We start from the raw sequence: 26,740 nt of genomic DNA on the forward strand, positions 1-26,740 counted from the left end.
CTGAGCCGAAGTTGGACGCTTAACAGACTGAGCCACCCAGGCGCCCCTTCACTTAAAATATTTTAAATAATTGTTTTTTAATATCTACAACAGACATAGGTCAGATTTGAGTCTGAGGCTGAAGATTACATAGAGAGGAAAAGACTAATGGTACTAGAGAAGATGACAAGAATTGGAATAGGGTCCTAAAAAATGCATGAGGGATAAAATAATTTACTTATTTGGCAAATGTTTATTGAGTCCTTCCTTACCATGTGTCAGGCACTATGGACACAAAGCTGGAAAGGTACAGTCCCTACCCTCAAGTTCAAACTGGTTTAATGCTACAAACTAAAAAAAATAGAGCAAGACAGAGAGAGAGAAAGAACACACAGTCACTCTTGTCATTTCGGTGTCTCTCAGTTTCCATGACTCCATAAGCAGGCTCTACCTCTGATCTCCCTTTCTCAATAGCTTTGATATAACTTTAGTTTTTTAGTCTTTGGTTGCAGCCCCATTGTGTCCTACCTACAGTGTCTTTCTTCTTGGGCCCTCTGAACTGGTGCTTTATTCAAACTTTAAATTTCATTTTCCATACCACTTTTACCCACGGATACTATATTTTCATTTCTTTTAGCCCTGGGCTTTCATTCCTGAGTTCAGCTGTGGTTTTCAAACCCTTATGTGGATTACAGTGTTTGCCTGAGAAGATGGACACTGAACAAATTTACAGCATAGTTGGGGAGCTACTATTTGCCGTAGAGTTCCTTCACTATATGGTAAGTTCTATGACAGAAGATTAAGAAGTCAGTTCCTTCCTGTACTAATCTGAACATACAATTCCTTCTGTCTGGAACATACTTTCCTTTCCCCTTCCTCCAGAAAGTTTCCTTAAGCCTCCACTCCTGAGTTAGGTATGGCTCCTATATTCTCATTTAGTACTCTATTATTTCTCTAACACCATAATATAATTTACTTGTCTGTCTTCCCCACAATACTACAAGCATCATGAAAGCAGGGACTCTGTCTTTTTTTGTTGCCTTTCATATACCTAATATTTGGTATAAACTATGTGTTCAATAAAAATGCAGAAAATGACTGATAAGCCATTAAATAAGTTATTATTAAAATATATTTGCTAATATAATTATTCACAATATACTTCCATGTAAAAATACTACAAAATAGCATGTACAATATGATACAATACTTTTTAAATTTACTTTTATTTCCTAATTTTGCTATCTTTTTTAAAAGGAAACCTTTATATAATACTATGTGTCAAGCACTATTCATTTCATCTTCACAACAACCCTGTGAAATAAGTAATATTATTGTCTCCATTTTAAAGATGAGGGAACTAAGAAACAAAGTTTTAAATAACTTGTCCAAAACACCCAGGACTCTCTATTCAATAAACATTTAGTACTTGTATGGTTTTAAGTTAAGAGAGACAGACATCTTAGTGTAAAGTGCCATTCCAGTATACAGTTAAGACACATCTTAGCAGGAAAAAATTCAGTTTTGACTCAAGCCTACACCTACACTATCCTTTTATGTTTTTAAAAGGCCATTTTGTCTCTTCAAATTCTGTATAGTTTTAATAAAGTCTAAGAGAATCTCTACATTTTAAAAAACGTGTACTACAAATACTCTAGAAACAGTTACAAATAATTATTTAAAAGCCAAAAGTCCAGAAAAACCATTTGGCATGTATTTTACATAAAGACTCTTACCTTTAATTCCATAACAAATAAATGAGACTTAACAGTGATGACAAGGTCTATGTCCAAAGGATTACAAAACCAAATCCACATCAATTTTTTATCTGACAGTCACCAAAATTCAACATCTAATTATATGAAATGAAATTAAAAATGTTCCCATGAATAAAAAACACAAGACGTGAACTAAAAAATCTGTAATTATAATAATGCTCATGGTTTAGTAAAAACATTTTTCAAGATGTGAAAAAACAGAAACTTTCCTTGTGTTTACACATGTATGCTCTACCTGTCCAACTATCTGACTTTAAACTTTTAAATATCATTTATAGAGAAATGGACTCAGAGGTGGACCAGCCACTTTGTCTCAATCTACTGATATTTTTATGGAGACTTTTTAAAGATTTTTGGCAATAATAAAGTGGTACTTAGGGAAAAACTTAATAAGGCCACATATTTTCAATGAGAGCTTAACTAAGTATGAAAAAAAAATAGCTATATTAAAGCATACAGTAGGTGCCTTAAATTTCTAAATAATATTTCCATTCCCAGTTTCTAACACACTAAACTTTTGAGAAGGTATGCCAAGCTAGTGTTGAGTTTAGGTTAATCAGGTAAAGATAACCATAAGGCTGAGATTAACAAGGTTATAACCATGCATAGGAAACTTTTTAAATGGCTTTCCACCATATATAGGATAAAAATATAAGAACATGAGTTTGGATTTAAAGACTTTCCATAATGTGGTCCATTTATTTATTCCCATCTCCTTCTGGTACTGATACAAAGTCTCTGCTCCAACTAGGTTGTTTTCAAAATATATCTTTTGCATCTTTATTCCAAAAATTTCAACATTAGAGTCACCTCCCTACTCTACTCTTTCTAAGTTATTCCTATTTATTCTTTACTACCTGCTTCTTCTGAACTCTTTCTCAATCCTTCTAGCCCACAATAACCTCTCCTGAACTTCTTCAACCACTTAACATCCAAGTCAACATCTGAAAATTCTCCCATTCTATTTTAACCTTTCTGTGTATTATCACCCTTCCTCACCCCACCCCAGGCATGGCATAACAATGAGAGGGAGGGATGTTGTGGAGGTAGTGAGGGGAAAATATTAATCAAAAAGTTAGGATTTCCAAAGTTCTAGACTCTGCTCTGAGGCTGTTTGATGTTCTCAAAGTGACTTAGCCCTTTGTATGAACTGAGGGTTAAGTATCCAGTTTAAGATCTGTAATGACAAATACTGTTTTTGAGAATTATTTTTATCTTCCACAGGGGATTAAGATATTATTTCACATGCAAAGTACAAATATAATTAAATTTTTGGTTGATGTGATCTGAAGAGTGAAGCCAAATACCGTACTTGACCAAAGCCAGGGTTCCCAAGCTGGAAGATAAAGAGTTGCAACAAAAGACAGAGACAAGGATCAAGGAGGAAATCTGGGAGAGTCTATCAAATAATAAATATATGCATACATAAATATATACATAAAATTTCTAAAAAGTTTTGGAAAATTGCACAAGATCTTGTAAAGATCTCTGTAGACTTCCACAAATCATCTTGATGGTATTAGAATGCTTTATAATCCAATTAAATATTTGATGCCTAGGTAAATAGCACTATTTCAGGCTTTTCATTCCAATACTGTAACTCTACAAACCACTTACACAAAAAACATCATACTTACTGAGATCTCTACATTTAATAGTACTATATTCAAAAGAAATACAAAGATAGTCGCATGCTTCTCTCAGTTCAGGAATAGATATGCCATCAGGACAACGGATTATTCCTGTTTTGTAGTAATCCTACAAAAAAAGTAAAGAATGCATAAAACATCTAGAGCACGAGGTGTCCAAAACCTTTTTATTAAAATTAAGCTGGCAGCATTTTCAAAAACAGTGGAGCTCTGAGATTTCTGAACTGTGGAATTTTAAAGTTAGATGGGACCTCAGTTCATCTAACCACTTCTTCATTTTACCAATATGAAAACTTGGGTTCACTGACTCACCCAGTCATACGATTATTTAATAGCAGAGGAAAGATTAGAACCCAGGTCTCCCCATTAATGATGCATTTCTTCTCTCTACTGTATCATGCCAATTCGCATGTATTTTCCCCTCTGCAAGTTATTTTTCTATATAACTATCATCAAATTTTTAAACTTTTTTTAAAAAAGAAAGGTAAGGGGCACCTGGGTGGCTCAGGTGGTTAAGTATCTGACTTCAGCTCAGGTAATGATCTCATGGTTTGTGAGTTCAAGCTCTGCATCAGACTCTGCACTATCAGTGCAGATTCTCTGCCTCCCTCCCCTCTCCCTCTTTCCCAAAATAAATAAACTGAAAAAAAAAAAAAAGTTAAGTGACAGATTTTAAGTTACCTTCAATATTACCTAGAAAATTGAGCAAAATTTATGGTTCTTAATAAAGAACTTAAAAGTCATATCCAAATATTAAAATATATAAACAGAATGCACAGTTAGATATTCTTCCAAATACTATTCTTTGGTGTGTCCAATTTTATGATGAACAATCACTAGCCCTCATTTCTAAAATCTACTTGAAAAGTTGTTAAGGGTTAGCCCCCAAACTTCTTGTCACCTCTACTTGGAGGGTCAAGTGGAATTGTAAGCACTTATCCCCCAAATCAAGATCTTCCCCACCCCTCCATCAAGCTTCCTTGGGGTTCTGAGCCACAATAACGCACTTAATAAAGCTGCTACACCAGTGGAAGCAAGATGTCTTCTGGTACTTGTCCAAGTACTAACAACCCAATCAAGATCAATTTCTTTTCCTATCTTGTACCTCAGGATCCCTCTGCCTACTTTCCCTAAAATTATTTCAGGAAACCGTATTTTCAGACTGTGGCATAAACTGTCACACACTATAAATCAAATCTTTATCACTAATTTGAAATTATAAGAAGGGACTCTAATACTAATTCAAATACTCATCAAAATAAAAGGTGAAAATCTCAAAACAAGGTTTAAAATGAAGATGCTAACAACTACATTTTGGAGATGACTTTTACATGTTCATAACTGTCCACAGTGCCAGCTATGTGCAATAAAATATTAAAATTCATAGTCTTGTTCATTCTCAGGTAGCAAAAAATGATCAACTTATTGTATTTAAGAGAATTAGGAAGGGAAGAGTAATATGACTCCAGAAGTATTATCACTAAACCCTTGAAAGAACTGCCTATTTATACCTAAGAGGTAAATCATCCCCTGTCCTATCTGTGCAAAAGTCATAAAATTCATTTATTTGTGTCGTATTACCTTTATGTACTAAAATAAAAATAAATGAAATGGTATTTTTTTAAAACAATATTCTGCATACAGATATACAAATCGAACTCTGCTTCCAGTCCAAGTACCTACCAAAAAGAGGTTATGTGATTTAGCAAATACATGTAAGAAACAAGCACTCACCAGAATAGCTCGAAACACAGTGGAGCCAATTCCCTCTGCCACTTCATACTCTCCCTTCTCATTGGGACGTGTAAAATTATGTTCTCTGCCAGATCCAAACATCCTATGATGATAAATAATTGAGAAATGTAACAAACACAATACTTCCTTCAGAGGGAAAATTTATTTCATGTACATAAGTAAAAAGGAATTAAAATTTATCAGATTAGTTCAAAACATTCTTTATTTTTACTTTTGACAGAGAAAGAGAAAGCATGCACACAAGCAGGGAAGGGGCAGAGAGAGAGAGAGAGAGAGAGAGAGAGAAAGAAAGAGAATCCCAAGCAGACTCCATGCTGTCAACACAGAGCCCTGATGCGGGGCTTGATCCCACAAACTGTAAGATCATGACCTGAGCTGAAACAAAGAGTTGGACACTTAACCAACTGAGCCATTGAGGTAGAGGTGCCCCTACCTCAAAAATTCTTATCAGCAATTTATTCTGGCAAATGTAACAAATGAAGAAATAGTAAAAGTACTTCCTTTCTGATGGGAGGGAACAAGAGTATAGATTCCCTATAAGCAAACAAAATCAAATGATAAAATTCTGAAGCTAAAGAACTTTCCAGCTCCTGCTTCTCAGGGGGAAAAAAAAAATCCATCAATCAATCAGTCTAGGGGGAAAGATGATTTTTATACTAATCTTACCAGAAACAAAAAGAAAAAGGAAACCATGTTATCTATGCCTTCTCCTTAAGACTGCTGCCTTCTTCACTGCAAAGTTAATGCTGCAGTGCAGCACATACAGGAAAAAGGCAGATGAGGCTGTTTCACTTTTCATAATTTTAACTATAAATCTAAGAAATATCACTCGGAATTCTTACACTTGCATCTTAGAACTGAAAAAAACAGCAATCAAATGCTCAGGTAGAGAGCAAGGAAGAAGTTAAGAGATGAATGAAAAGTTTAAACAAATGAGTAAAAAGCTCTTAATATTAATTTTTACATAAGAAAATACCAATTTCTATTTTTTCAAGTAATACTCCTGGACCTTTAACAGTAACTATTTTGACAAGAGGCAACTTGCAGAATATGTTCTTTGAAATTTTCCCAAGAAAATTTAAAAATTGTGATTAAAGGAAGTTGAACCTCAGAATTCCATGATACCATTGTTCCTAAAGTAAACATGGCTGAGTATTCCACTCAACAATTTCCCAATTTAAATGGTTTCCTCTTTTATTATAACACAGAAATCTATGAAAAACAAAGCTTTTTCGTTTCAAAGTTTCCAAAAGAATGCCAAGTGCTTTTTACAGTTCCCATGAATATTAATTTTCATTAATTATTCAACTGACGTTGGAAAAGATGACTTCACTGATTTAAAAAAAAAAAAAAAAAGACAACAGTCTTTCAGGAATCAAATGTCATGTAATTTTCTCAAAGACTTGAAATAAAAATAAACTTAATTTTTAAATAATCTTTACACCCAATGTGGGGCTTGAACTTATAACACCGAGATCCCATGCTCTATAGCCTAAGCCAGCCAGGTGTCCCTTAAATACTTGAATTTTTTTTACAAAAGCAGAACACAGATCAATCTGGATACACACACACACACACACACACACACACATATGCACACACACACATATGTTGTTGGGCTTTGTTTTTTCTTTTTTTTAATGTAGCATAACAAATGAAGCAAAATTTCAAGTATCTACTTTTTAAGTGTGTTTCTTTAAAGTTTAGGTAAAAATAAAAAGTATTAATAGTGTCAAGTCATCCTCCTGACACCTCCCATCAATAATATCTCTTTGTGGGGTGCCTGGGTGGCTCAGTCGGTTAAGCGGCCGACTTCGGCTCAGGTCATGATCTCGCGGTCCGTGAGTTCGAGCCCCGCGTCGGGCTCTGTGCTGACAGCTCAGAGCCTGGCGCCTGTTTTAAATTTTTTTTTTTTTAATGTTTATTTATTTTTGAGACAGAGAGAGACAGAGCATGAACGGGGGAGGGTCAGAGAGAGGGAGACACAGAATCTTAAACAGGCTCCAGGCTCTGAGCTGTCAGCACAGTGCCCGACGCGGGGCTCGAACTCACGGACCGCGAGATCATGACCTGAGCGGAAGTTGGCCGCCCAACCAACTGAGCCACCCAGGCGCCCCTGGCGCCTGTTTTAGATTCTGTGTCTCCCTCTCTCTGACCCTCCCCTGTTCATGCTCTGTCTCTCCCTGTCTCAAAAATAAATAAAACGTTAAAAAAAAAGTTAAAAAAAAAAATAATACCCCTTTGTGCTGCTAAAAATACATAAAAGCCATAATTATTTTTTTCCTGAGATATAAAGTCTAATTGCCAATGTTAAAAGGAGCATTTATTTGAAAATGTAGTGTCATATGTTAGCTTTTATTCTGTACGCAGAGATACTAAGAAATCACACATACACATACACATAGACACATTCTAAATAGTTGGTTCCTCATATGCGACCTAGAAAAAAAACAAGTTTTTTCTACATGTTAACTTCTATTCCATTTATATGCTCTTTCTTTTTATACTTGAGTGAATAGAAAAAGATACTAATTTTACAATGAAAAGGTATTTGATCCTAGTTTAGGACACATTGAAAAATCAAGTGTATATTGACTGTATCATTCTTAAGACTGCAGTTCCCACAACTACAAACTACGTTAATCTTTACTCTGAACCAGCAAAGATTTGAGGATGGCTAGTACCTCTCCTTCATTCTACTAACTACTTGTTAATAATGTTTCTTTTTTTTAAGTATCTACATCAAACTGACAATTTATGCTGACTTTTCAGATAACCAACCTGGTGGGTTTTTTTCTTTAAACAATGCTGATGCCTGCTATATTTGGTGGTTGAATTTGGGAGCCCCCAGGTGAAGAAAGCACATTATTTCTGTTAAATTTACCTTGTCACATACACTTTAAGGTTTTCGGCTGTGCAGATCATTTGGGACCCTATGTTCATTAACTAATATAAGCATTTGTTTTTCCTGCTGATACAGCAAAGATGGTTAGAAATAAAACTAAGTTCAAGAGGCACCTGGGTGGCTCAGTCGGTTAAGCATCTGACTCTTGGTTTCAGCTCAGGTCATGATCTCATCATTTGTGGAATCGAGCCCCGCGTCGGGCTTCGCTTCTGCCTGTTTGGGATTCTCTCTCTGCCCCTCCCCACTCACACTCCCTCTCAAAATAAATAAAAAATAAAAATGAACTTAAAAAAAAACTTAAGTTTAATATCTGGCTCTACCACTTTCTAGTTGTATTAACTTGAACACTTTATTTAACCTCCAAAGCTCAGTTCATCTGTACAATAGCAATGCTACATTCCAAGAAAGAATTACTATAAAACATAAATAAATAAAATAATGTGAAAGCGCTTTATAATACTACAAAGAACAGCAATAATACAAACCTGCCCAACATTGTATTTGGCTGTGCAGTAAAAATGGATGGGTCTACAACAAATCTAGTGTTATCCACTATCAGTGTTACTCGTTCCGACGTTCTTACATTCCGAGCTCCTTCTTTTAAATTTTCATATACAAACACCATCTCCCCAGATGTCTTACAGCTACCATCTGAACTTGACTGACTACTGTTTCTGCTGCTGTTCCCGGCACTGCTACTAGAACCATTTGGAGATGCCTTCTGAGGACGAGGACTGCTTGGACGAGAGGAACTGTGGTCTTTTTCTCGTTCTGAAAGAAAGATGTTTAAAAAAGCTATGCAAATTGTCCTCTAAAAAATTCAAAATCCACATATAGCTTCTAAAAATCCTGATGTAGAAAAGTTGTTTTAAATCACAGTATTTCTCCTTTTTGATTTCAAGTAATATTTCCACAGAACACCATAAATATTATTTCCCAGAAATAAAACCTAAAACATCAAAATGTTTTCTAAATTAATTTTTGTAGATTTCTTTTAAAGATGTACTGATGGCTAATGCTGACCCAGGCCAATCAAAATTAAGGTAAATTTTATGATATTATTGTATTTAAAAATATACAGAAACCCAAGAACAGAATAGTCTTCCAACTCAAATAACTAAGCAATGAAAGCTAGTAAACGATTAATAAAAATACCAATTTTAACTGTCCTAAATTCTAAAAGTATTAGTACTATTCTGAGAACACAAAGTACAAACTTAGGACTCTCACTATGTTAATGAGAGCATTACCAAACTAGTAATTTATCTCACAAAAGCAAGGTCCCAAAGGAAGAAAAAAAGTCACTAAGGACACAGAAAGTATTTGTATTTTTCAAATGACTTTTTAAAAAAAAAATTTTTTTTTCAACATTTATTTATTTTTGGGACAGAGAGACAGAGCATGAACGGGGGAGGGGCAGAGAGAGAGGGAGACACAGAATCGGAAACAGGCTCCAGGCTCTGAGCCATCAGCCCATAGCCTGACGCGGGGCTCGAACTCGCGGACCGCGAGATCGTGACCTGGCTGAAGTCGGACGCTTAACCGACTGCGCCACCCAGGCGCCCCTCAAATGACTTTTAATGTCTCCCAAATAAAATGGCTTCAACAGCTGATGCTATAACTTTTGCTTGAATAAAAGCACTGCCACAAATTTTATAGGACCATATGATTACTATCTATAATTTTAATTAGGTAGGAAATAGTGTTAAAATTCAGAAGATACTCTTTAGCTGTTCCAATATTCTACAAAGGGAAAATTAAAACTAAGATTAGATTCTGTGGTAAATTCCCTTTAGAGGCTAGATAACTAAACTTTAAAGGTGACCTAAAAATGTACCTCCATCTCATCAGATTCATCAGCTTCTGCCAAATTCCTCCATGACTCAGGCTACTTAGAACACTCTGTACAGCTTTACTGATTATATAATTAGGTTGGCTATATCTCCAGAGATATTCTGACACCTCCATTTTATTGCCTGTTTCCAGAATGCTGGTAGCATCCCAAAAGCAAAATTTGCTGAATAAAATCATTTATTACATCCTCCTATTCTCTTCCCAGGTACTGAACTTAGCATACAACAACTTATTTATACTTGTGTTGATTTCTGGCTTATCAGTGCTAGTTTGACTTTAAGGACCTACTTTGATATTGATATGATAACTTCTCTGTATAATTAGGCCCTAAGATGAACGATTTTGATTTAGAACAATCAAAAACAGGGGTGGTTGGCTCAGTTGGTTAAGCGTCTGACTTCAGCTCAGGTCATTATCTCACAATTCGTGAGTTCAGGGCCCCGCTGACAGCTCAGAGCCTAGAGCCTAGAGCCTGATTTGGATTCTGTCTCTCCCTCTCTCTTTGCCCCTCCCCTGCTCACACTGTCTCTCTCAAAAATGAATAAGCATTAAAAAAATTTTTTGGAACAATCAAAAACAACCTCAAATATTAAGTCAAGGTATTAAATGTGCCCCTTCCCCAGGGGCAAATGAAAATCAGCATGCTCACACTGCTTACGTACCTCTGCTTCAGACTGGTGCATGCATTATAGTCACACAATGTATTTACCTCAAGTATACTAATGTTCATTTATAGTAATAAGTAGGAAGAAAAAGACCTGAGCTACTTGTCAAGAAAACAAAACACTTCACACCTTCTTTTTCATCTTCTATTTTTTGAATTAAAAATTCTGTCAAAATTCAAAATAAATTACATGATGGTTATTCTAGCTTTTACTTCCTTTTTTAGCATGATTAACCAAGAATTACTATCAATAGTTTACTACAAATTTAAAAAATAAACCACTGCCATGTATCTCATAAGATAAAAATCAATTTGCAAGATTTTAAAAATCTACTTATCACAGTTTTAAAGCCTTTTTAAAATCACTTCTTTTAGAAGACTATCTTAGATTCTTTAAAAAAAAATTCATTTTTAAGTCTCATTTAATAAACTGATCTTTTCATAGCAAGAAGCTAAGTTTAAATAGAAGCAACTGAATAGAAGTTAATTTTACCTTGAAGTACTACGCACAATTCACTGTCATTACTGCTTTAACAAGGTAACTGCATGCTTATAAAAACGTCAGGAAGGTTAGTGAATTTTACATACCAACATGGTGCTGTCGTGTTGGAGAAGTAACATTTCTAATACAAGGAGTGAGTTGAGATTCCGTTCTTTCATGAGATGAATCTCGCGATCTGTCACTTGACCTTCGTCTATCTCTTGATCGTTCATGTCCCCCACTAGCACCATGTAGACTCATTTTGGTGTGGTCAACAACTCCTTTAGCAACACGTGCGGGAGTACTAATAAGTCAGAAAACAAAATTAACCATAAAAGTAGAACGTAAGATTACAAATGCTTTTAAAGAAAAAAGCAATTAACATAAAACTACTACTATTTTGAAGTGTACGAATCAAATGCTACTTTACAATTCTGAAATGCAATTTACCTTAAACTTGTAGGTTTTATAAATTCTGAAACACTGTATCTTTAAAGATCATATAATCCAATTCAGTTTTTTTAAGAATGACAAAACTAAAGCCCAGAAATGTTCATTAACTTTTGAGTTAGTATAGTAGTAATAGTAGTCGACACCACCGACATCTCCTAAATATTGTTCAAATAAATACTTTGCTCTCTTTGATTTGGGGGATGGGGAGGTGGAGCAAGAACACCAGCTTCTGGAACTCTTAAAAAAATGAGGTATGGGACAAAGTAATTGGTTTCCTAGCCAAATAAAATACGTCTACATGCTAACTTTAATCAGCTAATTTTGATTTTGACTAACTCTTCATAATTTTTCAAAATCATTTCTCTAAAAACTTTATGCTGTGTAAAGTCACAGAATTGAAAATTTTAAAACATCTTAGGTAAATCTGCTCATGAGAAGTGAATAACTGAAAATGATGATTAATGTGGTTGACAGAATTCAGTACCAAAATTATTTATAAACTTGTATGTACTATGTGCACAATGCTATAAAGAAGCACCCTCAAGGAACTTATGATTTAAGTGTAGCAGTAATACATGAACATGTAGAAATTTAAACAAGAGTTATCTCAAATTTCACATGTAAATGGCTAAATATATCTCAAATATTTAATACACAAGTTACAGATAATAAATGCTTTAAGATCTCAGAAGAAGAAGACATCACTATAAAGTTAAACACTGGTGAACCAAGGTGCTGGCAAAGAAAATTTTAATAATCAAAATACATTGCAGGTAGGAAAACTGACAGAACAGAGCCAGACCTAATTAATATACTGGAAATTTACCATCTTAGCATATATCATGGTTCATGGTTTAAAAATACTACAGTTTGTTATAAATAAAAATAGAAGAAACTTCACAGCTTTAGAGAAATACAGACTTAGAATCGATTTGTACTTGAATACTTAATTGCTCAACGTTGTTGAATATTACTTAACATTTTGAAACCTTAGCTTCCTCATGTGTAAAATACAGGTTCGATTTAGTCTGTAGGCTTAATATAAGGATTAAAAGAAGTATAAGCAAGCTACCAGCAATGTACCTGCACAAAAGAATCACACATTAAATACTAGTTATGACCGATGAAGATATTAAAGTTCACTTATGAGATTGCTCAGTCACGAGATATTTAGTAGATATGCTAATAACACTGTAACTCAAGCCTTTTGATTCATTCCAGGGCCCCCTCCATAATATTACCCTGCACTCCATCACTGAAACCACACTAATTAAAATTTAATCTTCTTGATTTCATTTTAAATTCCATAGTGCTTCAGGGTCATCTCCTCTGTTGGCCTATTACCTATAATTCTTTGTTATTTTAGTGGTTTCTTTCATTATGAAAATCAGTCATCACCTCATTGTAACAGACTACAAAGATAAAAGATAAGGCCAATTTTTGCATTTACCCTAAGAGTTACTTGTAGGAAAATAAAGACAACCTATCACCCTTTGTCAGCTGTCTTTCATAAACCTATAGAAAAAATAAAAAATTCTACTACCACCTTCTTTCAGTGAAAGAGATCAGAGTAGGATTGCATCTTTGAAACGTATTTTTTCTTCGAATAGAAAATATTCTACTGCATTCATGGTAAAAACCTTAGAGTAGAAACAATGGACTTTCTGGTTTATGTCCTAAAGTAGGAAAAAGAAAGCAATCTACAATAACGGAAGGATTATATATTGAAAAAATTAACTCCTCAAATTATTCTAGCAGTTAAGTTTTAAATGTGTCAAGAAGCACATTTTCAAAATATGAATCTAACTGATAATCTAATGGATATGGTATATACAACAACTACAACTAAGGCAAATGCAGGACAAATTTCAGTTTGAGCAAGGGCCAAGCAGACTGATTAATTGAAAAAACATTTCCACCAGACATCCCTGTAACTGAAACATTAAATACTACTAAGCATTCTGCTAAAATACTGGCTTCGCTTCTAAACTGTATAGATTTTAAATAAATACAAAAGTTGTCATAATATACTTCCATTCTTTCTTTTCATTCCCAAGTGGAATGTACTCTGAATCAGATCTTCAAAACCAGATGTCATGGAAGACTAATGATGTCCTACTTTAATTAAATAATTTTAGATCAGAAAAGCACTCCAAGGGCAAAAATAATTAACATGTGTAAAAGAAAATGAGGACAAGCAAGTTCAGAGGGGATAAGTCTGCTTCATGCTGCATTTAAAAGAGTTGGAGATATGTGACTGACATCTATTTCTAGTCAAGACAAAATAACAAGGAATGCATTTACTTTCCTATCTGGAAAAATAACCGGAATGGATAAAATATATAAAACAATGGTTTGCAAGACACAGCACATCAGCAAAGAAAGAGTGATCCCTGAAAGATCAAAAACAAAGGAGATAACTGCTCCAAATTACGGTCTTCGAGTTTCCAGGGGCACCTGGATGGCTCAGTTGGTTAAGCATCTGACTCTTGATTTCGGCTCAGGGCATGACCTCAAGGTTCATGAAATGGAGCCCCACATTGGGCTCACTCTGACAGTACAGAGACTGCTTGGGATTCTCCCTGCCTCTCTCTGCCCCTTCCCTGTTCACACAGTCTCTGTTTCTCTCAAAATAAATACACTTTAATAAGTAAATAAACGAATAAAAAATAAAGGGGGGGAATGAATTTTCAGGCAGACACACAAAAAGATGAATGAATTCATCATGAGCAGACCTGCATTAAGAAGAGTTACAGGAAGCCCGTTAGAAGAAAAAGTAATGCTAGATGAAAATATTAATCTACACAAAGGAATGAAGAACACTGGAAATAATAACTGCCTGGGAAGATATAGGCTTTTTTAATTGTTTAAATCTCTTTAAAGGATTAAACAATAATTGTAAGAATACAGCATGTGGTTTATAACATACACATATAACTATAATAGCATAGTTTGGGAGGAGAGACACAGAAGTACACTACTGTGGCTCTTAAACCATTTCTTGTGTTCTGTAATATCATTTGAAGATAGGCTAATAAAGATGTGTATTATAAGCCCTAAAGCAACCACTAAAGTAGAGAAATAAAGAATTACAGCTAATAAGCCAACAAAAGAGAAAATAAAATTGTAAAAAAAAAAAAAAAAAATACAATTAATCTAAAACAGGGCAAAGGAAAAAGGGGGAGGATGGGACACAAGAACAAATGGGACAAATAGAAACTAAACAGCAAGATGACAGACTTAACCTTAAGCATATCTATCATTACATTAAATGTAAGTGGCCCAACCCACAAAAGATTATCATCACACTGGATACATAAGTCAGACCCATCTATATGCTGCCTACATGAAACACACTTTAAATATAAAGCTACAAAGAGGTACAATATTAATGGATAATGAAAGATAAAACATTGTAAACACTAATCAAGAGAAAGCAAAAGTAGCTATGTTAATATCAGACAAAGCAGACCACAGAACAAAGAACATGATCAAGGCATTTCATAAGAATAAAGGAACATATTCATTAAAAGCACATCCCAGGGGTGCCTGAGTGGCTCAGTTAGTTGAGCTTCCAAACCTTGATTTCAGCTCAGGTCATGATCCTAGGTCTATGGGATCAAGCTCCGCACTGGACTCCATGCTGGTCATACAGGCTGCTTGGGATTCTCTCTTTCCCTCTGCCCCTCTCCCCCGCTCATGCTCTCTCAAAAACTTAAATAAAAAATAAAACAAATAAAAGCATGTCCTAAAAGTCCTTCTGCCTCATAACAGACCTTCAAGATACATGAAGCAAAAACTACAAATATAAAATTATAAGAACTCCACAATTATGACCAGAGATTTCAATACTCTCCTTGTAATACTTAATGGAGCAAGTAGGCAGAAAATCAGAAAGATGAATACAATTTGAACACTAATAACTGCCTTGACCTAATTGACATTTATAGAACATTTAACCCAGTAAGAGCAAAAACTTCATGTGTTTCACATCCAAACAAAACATTTACCAAGACAGACTATATTCTGGGCACCAAAACAAGTATCGATAAATTTAAAAGAATTTAAACACATACAATATGTCCTCTGATTACAATGGAATTAGATTAAAATTCAATAACAGAACGATATATGGAAATTTCCCAAATATTTGGAAATTACATAACATCTTTTAAATAACCCATGGGGACTGGGGCGCCTGGGTGGCGCAGTCGGTTGAGCGTCCGACTTCAACCAGGTCACGATCTCGCGGTCCGTGAGTTCGAGCCCCGCGTCGGGCTCTGGGCTGATGGCTCAGAGCCTGGAGCCTGTTTCCGATTCTGTGTCTCCCTCTCTCTCTTCCCCTCCCCCGTTCATGCTCTGTCTCTCTCTGTCCCAAAAATAAATAAACGTTGAAAAAAAAAATTTAAAAAAAAAATAAATAAATAAATAAATAACCCATGGGGCAAAGAAGAAAGCAAAAGGGGAAATGGAAAATGTTCAAGTAAAAAAACCCCAACATAATCAAAATTTGTACAATGGCACAACATTATAGCAGTGGTTAGGGAGCAAATTATAGCATTACACGTCTACATTAGAAAAAAAAAAAAGAAAGTTCTAAAAAAAACCAAAAAAACCACCTCAGTTTCACCTTAAGTAACTCAACAAAACTAGGGGTGCCTGGGTGGCTCAGTTGGTTAAGCATCCAGTTACGGCTCAGGTCATGATTTCATGGTCTGTGGTTTCGAACCCCATGTCAGGTACTGTGCTGACAGCCCAGACCTGGACCTGCTTCAGATTCTGTGTCTCCCTGTCTCTCTCTGACCCACCTCTGTTTGTGCTCCACCCCACCCCCCTCAAAAATAGTAAATAAACAAACATTTAAAACAAGAAAAAGAAACTAAACAAAGACCAAATCAAACCCAAAGTATAAAAATCAGTAATAAAGCTCAGAGTACAAAGCAGAATTAACAGAACACAGAAAAAGAATAGGTAAAATCAATGAAAACTAAACCTAATTTCTTTGGGGGGGGGGGGGAACAAATTTATAAACCTCTAGCCAGACTGGGAAAAAAATAAGATACAAATTTCAAGTATCAGAAATGAGAAAATTGACATTCTATAAAGGTCACCTATATTTAAAAAGTAACAGAAGAATATTATAAATAACTTTATGCAAATAAATTCATCAACTTTGAAAAACTGGTCAAATTCCAAACTACCAAAACTCACTCCAGAAGAAACAGATAAGGTGCACAGCTCTATTTCTATTACAGAAATTGAATTTGCAGTTAAGAACTTTCCCTCTAAGAAAACTCCAGGCCCAGATAGCTTCACTGACGAACTTTGCCAAGCACTTAAGAGAGATATAACACTAATACCTACATAAACTCCTCCAGAAAACTGAAGAAAACATATGTCCTAATTCATTCTATGAGGTCAGCATTACCCAGGTACCAAAACCAGACAAAGCCTTACAAGAAAACTAAAAACTGACATCCCTCAGAATATGCATATTTTCAACAAAATTTTAATAAGCCAAATAGAGCAATATATACAAATGTCACATCATGATCTAATGAGATTCATCCTAAAAATGCAAGATACTTTGAATACTCAAAATCAATTACTATGTCAATTATACTTCAATAAAAGACTCTTTCCTCAATCAATATAATTCACCATATTAACAAATTAATGAAGAAAAATCTGTATCTCACTAAACGTACAAAATACATTTGGCAAAATACAAAACCCATTCTTGATTAGGGAAAGAAAAAGAAAAACCCACCTCTCAGCAAAAGTAGGAATACAACAGAATTTCATGAACTGGACAAAAGATATTTATGGAAAACCTACAACCAATACCATACAAAGATGTCCACTCTCACCAATTTTATTCGCCAATGTACGAAAGATTCTAGCCAGAGAAATATGTCAAGAAAAAGACATTGAAGGCACACAGATTGGAAAAGAAGTAAAACCAACCTTATATGCAAACAATATAATCATCGATTGTAGAGTCTAGTACAAAGAGTTACTAGAACTAATGAGTTTATTAACAAAGTTACACAGGGAACCAACACATGCACAAATGAAAATCTGCGTAAAACTTCTGACTTCCCCAAAATTTAATAGCCTACTGCTCACCAAAAGCCTTACCTATAAACAGTTGATTAAAACATATTTTGTTTGTTAGATGTATATTATAATAAAGTAAGCTAAAGGAAACGTTAAGAAAATCGTAAGGAACAGAAAATACATTTACAGCACTGTATGTATACTTATTGAGAAAAACAAAAATCCACATGTAAGTAGTCCCACACAGTTTAGATCCATGTTGTTCAACGGTCTATATACTAGCAACAAAATAACCAGAAATTGAAATTTTAAAACAACACTATTTACAATAGAATTAAAAACTTGAAATATATAAGGATATATCTGACCAAAGATGCCAAAAACTACAAAACATTGCTGGGAGTAATTTAAAAAGACCTAAATAACTGGAAAATTTTACCATGGTCACAAGTCAAATAATTCAATATTGTTAAGATAGCAATTCTCCCCACAAGTTGATCTACAGATTTTTTTTTTCAATATATGAAGTTTATTGTCAAATTGGTTTCCATACAACACCCAGTGCTCATCCCAAAAGGTGCCCTCCTCGATACCCATCACCCACCCTCCCCTCCCTCCCGCCCCCCATCAACCCTCAGTTTGTTCTCAGTTTTAACAGTCTCTTATGTTTTGGCTCTCTCCCACTCTAACCTCTTTTTTTTTTTTTTTTTCCTTCCCCTCCCCCATGGGTTTCTGTTAAGTTTCTCAGGATCCACATAAGAATGAAACCATATGGTATCCATCTTTCCCTGTATGGCTTATTTCACTTAGCATCACACTCTCCAGTTCCATCCATGTTGCTACAAAGGGCCATATTTCATTCTTTCTCATTGCCACATAGTACTCCATTGTGTATATAAACCACAATTTCTTTATCCATTCATCAGTTGATGGATTTTAGGCTCTTTCCATAATTTGGCTATTGCTGAGAGTGCTGCTATAAACATTGGGGTACAAGTGCCCCTATGCATCAGTACTCCTGTATCCCTTGGGTAAATTCCTATCAGTGCTATTGCTGGGTCATAGGGTATCTCTAGTTTTAATTTTTTGAGGAACCTCCACACTGTTTTCCAGAGTGGCTGCACCAATTTGCATTCCCACCAACAGTGCAAGAGGGTTCCCGTTTCTCCACATCCTCTCCAGCATCTATAGTCTCCTGATTTGTTCATTTTGGCCACTCTGACTGGCGTGTGAGGTGATATCTGAGTGTGGTTTTGATTTGTATTTCCCTGATGAGGAGCGACGTTGAGCATCTTTTCATGTGCCTGTTGGCCATCCGGATGTCTTCTTTAGAGAAGTGTCTATTCATGTTTTCTGCCCATTTCTTCACTGGGTTATTTGTTTTTCAGGTGTGGAGTTTGGTGAGCTCTTTATAGATTTTGGATACTAGCCCTTTGATATGTCATTTGCAAATATCTTTTCCCATTCCGTTGGTTGCCTTGTAGTGTTGTTGGTTGTTTCCTTTGCTGTGCAGAAGCTTTTTATCTTCATAAGGTCCCAGTAGTTCATTTTTGCTTTTAATTCCCTTGCCTTTGGGGATGTGTCAAGTAAGAAATTGCTACGGCTGAGGTCAGAGAGGTCTTTTCCTGCTTTGTCCTCTAGGGTTTTGATGGTTTCCTGTCTCACATTCAGGTCCTTTATCCATTTTGAGTTTATTTTTGTGAATGGTGTGAGAAAGTGGTCTAGTTTCAATCTTCTGCATGTTGCTGTCCAGTTCTCCCAGCACCATTTGTTAAAGAGACTGCCTTTTTTCCATTGGATAGTCTTTCCTGCTTTGTCAAAGATGAGTTGGCCATACTTTTGTGGGTCTAGTTCTGGGGTTTCTATTCTATTCCATTGGCCTATGTGTCTGTTTTTGTGCCAATACCATGCTGTCTTGATGATTACAGCTTTGTAGTAGAGGCTGAAGTCTGGCATTGTGATGCCTCCTGCTTTGGTCGTCTTCTTCAAAATTCCTTTGGCTATTCGGGGCCTTTTGTGGTTCCATATGAATTTTAGGATTGCTTGTTCTAGTTTTGAGAAGAATGCTGGCGCAATTTTGATTGGGATTGCATTGAATGTGTAGATAGCTTTGGGTAGTACGGACATTTTGACAATATTTATTCTTCCAATCCATGAGCACGGAATGTTTTTCTATTTCTTTATATCTTCTTCAATTTCCTTCATAAGCTTTCTATAGTTTTCAGCATACAGATCTTTTACATCTTTGGTTAGATTTATTCCTAGGTATTTTATGCTTCCTGGTGCAATTGTGAATGGAATCAGTTTCTTTATTTTTCTGTTTTCTATCTTTATTTTCTTTCTTTCTGTTGCTTCATTATTAGTGTATAAGAATGAAACTGACTTCTGGACATTGATTTTGTATCCTGCAACTTTGCTAAATTCATGTATCAGTTCTAGCAGACTTCTGGTGGAGTCTGTCGGATTTTCCATGTATAATATCATGTCATCTGCAAAAAGTGAAAGCTTAATTTCATCTTTGCCAATTTTGATGCCTTTGATTTCCTTTTGTTGTCTGATTGCTGATGCTAGCACTTCCAACACTATGTTAAACAACAGCAGAACAACAGCGGTTTGAGTGGACATCCCTGTCGTGTTCCTGATCTCAGGGGAAAAGCTCTCAGTTTTTCCCCATTGAGGATGATGTTAGCTGTGGGCTTTTCATAAATGGCTTTTATGATCTTTAAGTATGTTCCTTCTATCCCGACTTTCTCGAGGGTTTTTATTAAGAAATGTTGCTGAATTTTGTCAAAGGCCTTTTCTGCATCGATTGACAGGATCATATGGTTCTTATCTTTTCTTTTATTAATGTGATGTATCACATTGATTTGCGAATGTTGAACCAGCCCTGCAGACCAGGAATGAATCCCACTTGATCATGGTGTATAATTCTTTTTATAGGCTGTTGAATTCGATTTGCTAGTATCTTATTGAGAATTTCTGCATCCATATTCATCAGGGATATTGGCCTGTAGTTCTTTTTTACTGGGTCTCTGTCTGGTTTAGGAATCAAAGTAATACTGGCTTCATAGAATGAGTCTGGAAGTTTTCCCTCCCTTTCTATTTTTTGGAATAGCTTGAGAAGGATAGGTATTATCTCTGCTTTAAACATCTGGTAGAACTCCCCTGGGAAGCCATCTGGTCCTGGACTCTTATTTGTTGGGAGATTTTTGATAACTGATTCAATTTCTTCACTGGTTATGGGTCTGTTCAAGCTTCCTATTTCCTCCTGATTGAGTTTTGGAAGAGTGTGGGTGTTTAGGAATTTGTCCATTTCTTCCAGGTTGTCCAGTTTGTTGGCATATCATTTTTCATAGTATTCCCTGATAATTGCTTGTATCTCTGAGGGATTGGCTGTAATAATTCCATTTTCATTCATGGTTTTATCTATTTGGGTCATCTCCCTTTTCTTTTTGAGAAGCTTGGCTAGAGGTTTGTCAATTTTGTTTATTTTTTCAAAAAACCAACTCTTGGTTTCGTTGATCTGCTCGACAGTTTTTTTAGATTCTATATTGTTTATTTCTGCTCTGCTCTTTATTATTTCTCTTCTTCTGCTGGGTTTAGGCTGTCTTTGCTGTTCTGCTTATATTTCCTTTAGGTGTGCTATTAGATTTTGTATTTGGGATTTTTCTTGTTTCTTGAGATAGGCCTGGATTGCAATGTATTTTCCTCTCAGGACTGCCTTCGCTGCATCCCAAAGCGTTTGGATTGTTGTATTTTCATTTTCATTTGTTTCCATGTATTTTTTAATTTCTTCTCTAATTGCCTGGCTGACCCATCATTCTTTAGTAGGGTGTTCTTTAACCTCCATGCTTTTGGAGGTTTTCCAGACTTTTTCCTCTGGTTGATTTCAAGCTTCCAGATACACTATGATTCTAATAAAAAACTGAGGTTTCTTACTCGAAAGTGACAAATTGTTTCTAAAAATTCATACAGACAAACAAAGGAACTACAATAGTCTATGTAACCTTTTAAAAAGAATAGATATGGAACAGTAACACAACCTAATTTCAAGTCTTATTATAAAGCTATAGGAATGAACACAGGATGCTACTGGCATGATGACAGATAACTAGATCAATAAATCAGGCAAGGGCCCACATACATACATAGACAACACATTTTCAATAAGGGTTCAAAGTTAATTCAAGAGTCTTTTGATCACATAGTGCTGAAACGAATGAATATAAATGTATATTCCACTGCCAGCACCTAGAAAGGGGGGTGGGGGGGAGTTGCAGGAAAGGGAGAACTCTGATCTAAAGTTTGCATCATATACAAAAAGTGAAGTCAAAATGGATCACAACCCTAAATCCAAAACCTAAAATTATAAAACTCTGATGGGGGGAAAAAAGCACAGTTCATTAATAAATAAATTGATGGACTGGGATTACATCAAAATTAAAAACTTTCACTCTTCCAAAGAGCAAAATTTCATTCTCACTTAAGAGAATGAAATCACGACCTTAAAGAGCTGGAAAAGTAACAGCAAATAAAACCCAAAACCAGAACACAGGAAATAATAAAGATCAGAGAAGAAGTCAATGCTATCAAAACCAAAAAAAACAAAAAAAACAAACAAAAAAACCAGAATGAAACCAGAAGCTGGTTTTTTGAAAGAATTAACAAAACTGATAAAACCCTAGCCAGTCTGATCAAAAAGATAAAGGAAAGGACCCAAATAAAATCAAGAATGAAAGAGGAGAGATCACAACCAACACAGCAGAAATACCAATAATAAGAATATTACAAGCAATTATACACCAATAAAATGGGAAATCTGGAAGAAATGGACAAATTTCTAGAAACATATAAACTACCAAAATTGAAACAAGAAACAGAAAATTTGAACAGACCCATAACCAGTAGATATAGAATTAGTAATGAAAAATCTCCCAAAAAACAAGAGTCCAGGGCCAGATGGCTTTCCAGAGGAATTCCATTGTTCCAAAAAATAAAAATGGAAGGAAAACTTCCAAACTCATTCTATTAAGCCAGCATTACCTTGATTCTAAAACCAAAGACCCCACTAAAAAGGAGAACTATAGACCAATTTCCTTGATGATGCAAAAATCCTCAACAAGATACTAGCCAACCAGATCCAACAATACATTTAAAAAAATTATTCACCACGACTAAGTGGGATTTATACCTAAGATGCAGGGCTGGTTCATATCCGCAAAACAATCAATGTGATACATCATATCAATAAAAGAAAAGACAAGAACCACATGATCCTCTCAATAGATGCAGAGAAAGCATCTGACAAAATACAGTATCCTTTCTAGATAAAAAACCCTCAAGAAAGTAGGGATAGAAGGATCATACCTTGAGATTATAGAAGCCATATATGAACGAGCCAATGTTAATTATCATCCTCAATGGGGAAAAACTGAGAGCTTTCCCCCTAAGGTCAGGAACAAGACAGGGATGTCCACTCTCGCCACTGTTTTTCAACACAGTATTGGAAGTCCTAGCCTCAGCAATCAGACAACACAAAGAAATAAAAGGCATCCAAATCAGCCAGGAGGAGGTCAAATTTTCACTCTTCACAGATGACATGATATTCTATATGGAAAACCTAAAAGAGTCCACCAAAAAACTGCTAGAATTGATTCATGAATTCAGCAAAATTGCAGGATATAAAATCAATGCACAGAAATCAGTTGCATTCCTATACACCAATAATGTGGCAACAGAAAGAGAAATCAAGGCATCGATCCCATTTAAAATTGCACCAAAAACCATAGAATACCCAGGAATAACTCTAACCAAAGAGGTGAAAAATCTATACACTGAAAACTATAGAAAGCTTATGAAAGAAGTTGAAAAAGACATAAAAAAAATGGAAATATATTCCATGCTCCTGGATAGGAAAAACAAATATTGTTAAAATGTCAATACCACCCAAAGCAATCTACATATTCAATGCAATACCTATCAAAATAACACCAGCATTCTTCAGAGAGCTAGAAGAAACAATCCTAAAATTTGTATGGAACCAGAAAAGACTCCGAATAGCCAAAGCAATTTTGAAAAAGAAAACCAAAGCAGGAGGCATCACAATCCCAGACTTCAAGCTGTATTACAAGGCTGTAATCATCAAGACAGTATGGTATTGGCACAAATACACTCAAATCAATGGAACAGAATAGAGAACCCAGAAATGGACCCACCAACCTATGGCCAACTCATCTTTGACAAAGCAGGAAAGAATATCCAATGGAATAAAGACAATCTCTTCATCAAGTGGTACTGGGAAAACTGGACAGCAACATGCAGAAAAATGAACCTAAACCACTTTCTTACATCATACACAAAAATAAACTCAAAATGGATGAAAGACCTAAACCTAAGACAGGAAGCCATCAAAATCCTCGAGGAGAAAGCCGGCAAAAACCTCTATAACTTGGCCGCAGCAACTTCTTACTCAACACGTCTCTGGAGGCAAGGGAAACAAAAGTAAAAATGAACTATTGGGACCTCATCAAAATAAAAAGCTTCTGCACAGCGGAAGGAAACAAACAGCAAAACTAACAGGCAACCGACAAAATGGGAGAAGACATTTGCAAACGACCTATCAGATAAAGGGTTAATATCCAAAATCTATAAAGAACTTATCAAACCCGACACCCAAAAAACAAATAATCCAGTGAAGAGACCGGCAAAAGACATTAATAGACACTTCTCCAAAGAAAACATCCAGATGGCCAACAGACACATGAAAAAAATGCCCAATATACTCATCATCAGAGAAATACAAATCAAAACCACAATGAGATACCTCACACCTGTCAGAATAGCTAACACTAACTCAGGCAACAGATGTTGGCAAGGATGTGGAAGAAAGGATTTCGTTTGCACTGCTGGTGGAAATGCAAACTGGTGCAGCCACTCTGGAAAACAGTATGGAGGTTCCTCAAAAAATTAAAAATAGAACTACCCTACAACCCAGCAATTGCACTATTAGGTATTTATCCAAGGGGTACAGGTATGCTGTTTCAAAGGGGCATACATACCACAATGTTTACAGCAGCACTATCAACAACAGCCAAGGTATGGAAAGAGCCCAAATGTCCATCGATGGATGAATGGATAAAGAAGATGTCATATATATACACGATGGAGTATTACTCAGCAATCAAAAAGAATGAAATCTTGCCATTTGCAACTATGTGGATGGAATTAGAGGGTATTATGCTAAACGAAATTAGTCAGAGAAAGACAAATATCATATGACTTCACTCATATGAGGACTTTAAGATACAGAGCAGATGAACATAAGGGAAGGGAAGCAAAAATAATATAAAAACAGGGAGGGGGACAAAACGTAAGAGACTCTTAAATAGGGAGAACAAACAGAGGGTTACTGGAGGGGCTGTGGGAGGGGAGATGGGCTAAACGGGAAGGGGCATTAGAATCTACTCCTGAAGTCATTGTTGCACTATATGCTAACTAGCTTGGATGTAAATTAAAAAATAAAGAGGGGCGCCTGGGTGGCGCAGTCGGTTAAGCGTCCGACTTCAGCCAGGTCACGATCTCACGGTCCGTGAGTTCGAGCCCCGCGTCGGGCTCTGGGCTGATGGCTCAGAGCCTGGAGCCTGTTTCCGATTCTGTGTCTCCCTCTCTCTCTGCCCCTCCCCCGTTCATGCTCTGTCTCTCTCTGTCCCAAAAATAAATAAACGTTGAAAAAAAAAAAATTAAAAAAAAAATAAAAAATAAAGAAAAAAAATAAATCTAATGATGATGACCCCCCCCCCAAAAAAGAGAATGAAATCACGTATCTGATAAAGAACACGTATTTAGAATATGAAGAACTCACAAAGTAATGTGCAAAACAACCTTGAGATATACAGATGAAAAAAAAATTAAGGACATGAAAAGATGCTGAACATCATCACTCTTAAAGAAATGCAAATTAAAACCACAATGTAACACCATTTCACATCTATTTGAATGGCTAAATAAAAGGAATGGCCATATCAAGTGTCGATGAATTTGTGTAAAAATCAAACTCTCACATATTCCTGATGATAATGTAGAATGGTACCACCACTTTGAAAACCGTTTTTGGAAAACAGTATGAAAGTTTCTTAAGAAGTTAAATATACTCTCCCAGCCATTCCATCTTACCTATTTACCCAAAAGAAATAAAAGCATATGTCAATAAAAAGATACAAACATTGTTAGTTGCTTTACTTGTAACAGCCCCAAATTGGAAACAACCTAAATGCCTATAAACAGGTAACTGGATAAACAATTTTGGTGTATGCATACAATGGAATACTACTCAACAAAAAGGAGAAACAAATACAAATTACAACATGGGTCAAGTTCAAAATTATACTGAGCGAAGGAAGCTAGATCACTACACCATCCAAAAAAAGGGAACATTTATATCAAACTCTAAGAAACACAAACTAAAGTACAGTGTCAGAAAATATAGTGGTACTTGTATGGGCATGGAATATGGATGTTGAAAGAGGCAGAAGGAAGAGTTACAAGGGATCCCAAGCAGAACTCTTTGAGTAGAAAGAAAAGGCAACAACCAGAAGAAAATTATGAAAGGAGAAAATTCCATAGATAAAGCAAACATATAACAAAGGTAGTAGATTAATCATTTATAAAAGCAGCGCAGAGGTTGAAACACAAAAACAGTAAAATCAATTACATCCACAAAAATCAGTCAAGGCATACACAAAATAAAAGATGTAAATATGACATCACATACCTAAAATGTGGAAGGAGGAATAAAAATTTAATGCTTTTAGAATGTGTTTGAATTTAAGTGACCATTAACTCAATATAAACTGCTATACGTGTAAGATGTTATATATGAACATAATGGTAACCACAAAACCTATGATAGATACACAAAAAAAATAAAGAGAATGGAATCCAAGCATAACACTAAAGAAAACCATCATACCCGGAAGGAATAGAACAAGAGAAAAAGAAAGGAACAGAGAAAAACTATAAAAACAACCAGAAAGCAAATAAGTACATACCTATCAATAATTACTTTAAATATAAATGGAAAAAAAAATTCTAATCAAAAGACACTAGATGACTGAATGGATAAGAAAACAATACCCATTATATGCTGCCTACAAGAGACTTCAG

The 26,740-nt window shown here is 35.4% G+C and overlaps 1 protein-coding gene across 7 annotated transcripts in view; it reads right to left on the minus strand.

Annotated features, from left to right (window-relative positions):
- Positions 1-26,740, minus strand: part of BTBD10 (BTB domain containing 10) — an 87,583-nt gene that overhangs the window by 12,734 nt on the left and 48,109 nt on the right. For all 7 annotated transcript variants that reach the window (XM_045484590.1, XM_045484592.1, XM_045484588.1 and 4 more), the window contains 4 exons: positions 11,173-11,369; positions 8,552-8,837; positions 5,141-5,243; positions 3,395-3,515 (listed from right to left, as the gene is read on the minus strand). In XM_045484590.1, the coding sequence (XP_045340546.1) occupies positions 3,395-3,515; positions 5,141-5,243; positions 8,552-8,837; positions 11,173-11,369 (707 nt within the window). The remainder of the gene's footprint in view (positions 1-3,394; positions 3,516-5,140; positions 5,244-8,551; positions 8,838-11,172; positions 11,370-26,740) is intronic.

Source organism: Leopardus geoffroyi, chromosome D1 (assembly GCF_018350155.1).
Source record: "Leopardus geoffroyi isolate Oge1 chromosome D1, O.geoffroyi_Oge1_pat1.0, whole genome shotgun sequence".
Taxonomy (NCBI): domain Eukaryota; kingdom Metazoa; phylum Chordata; class Mammalia; order Carnivora; family Felidae; genus Leopardus; species Leopardus geoffroyi.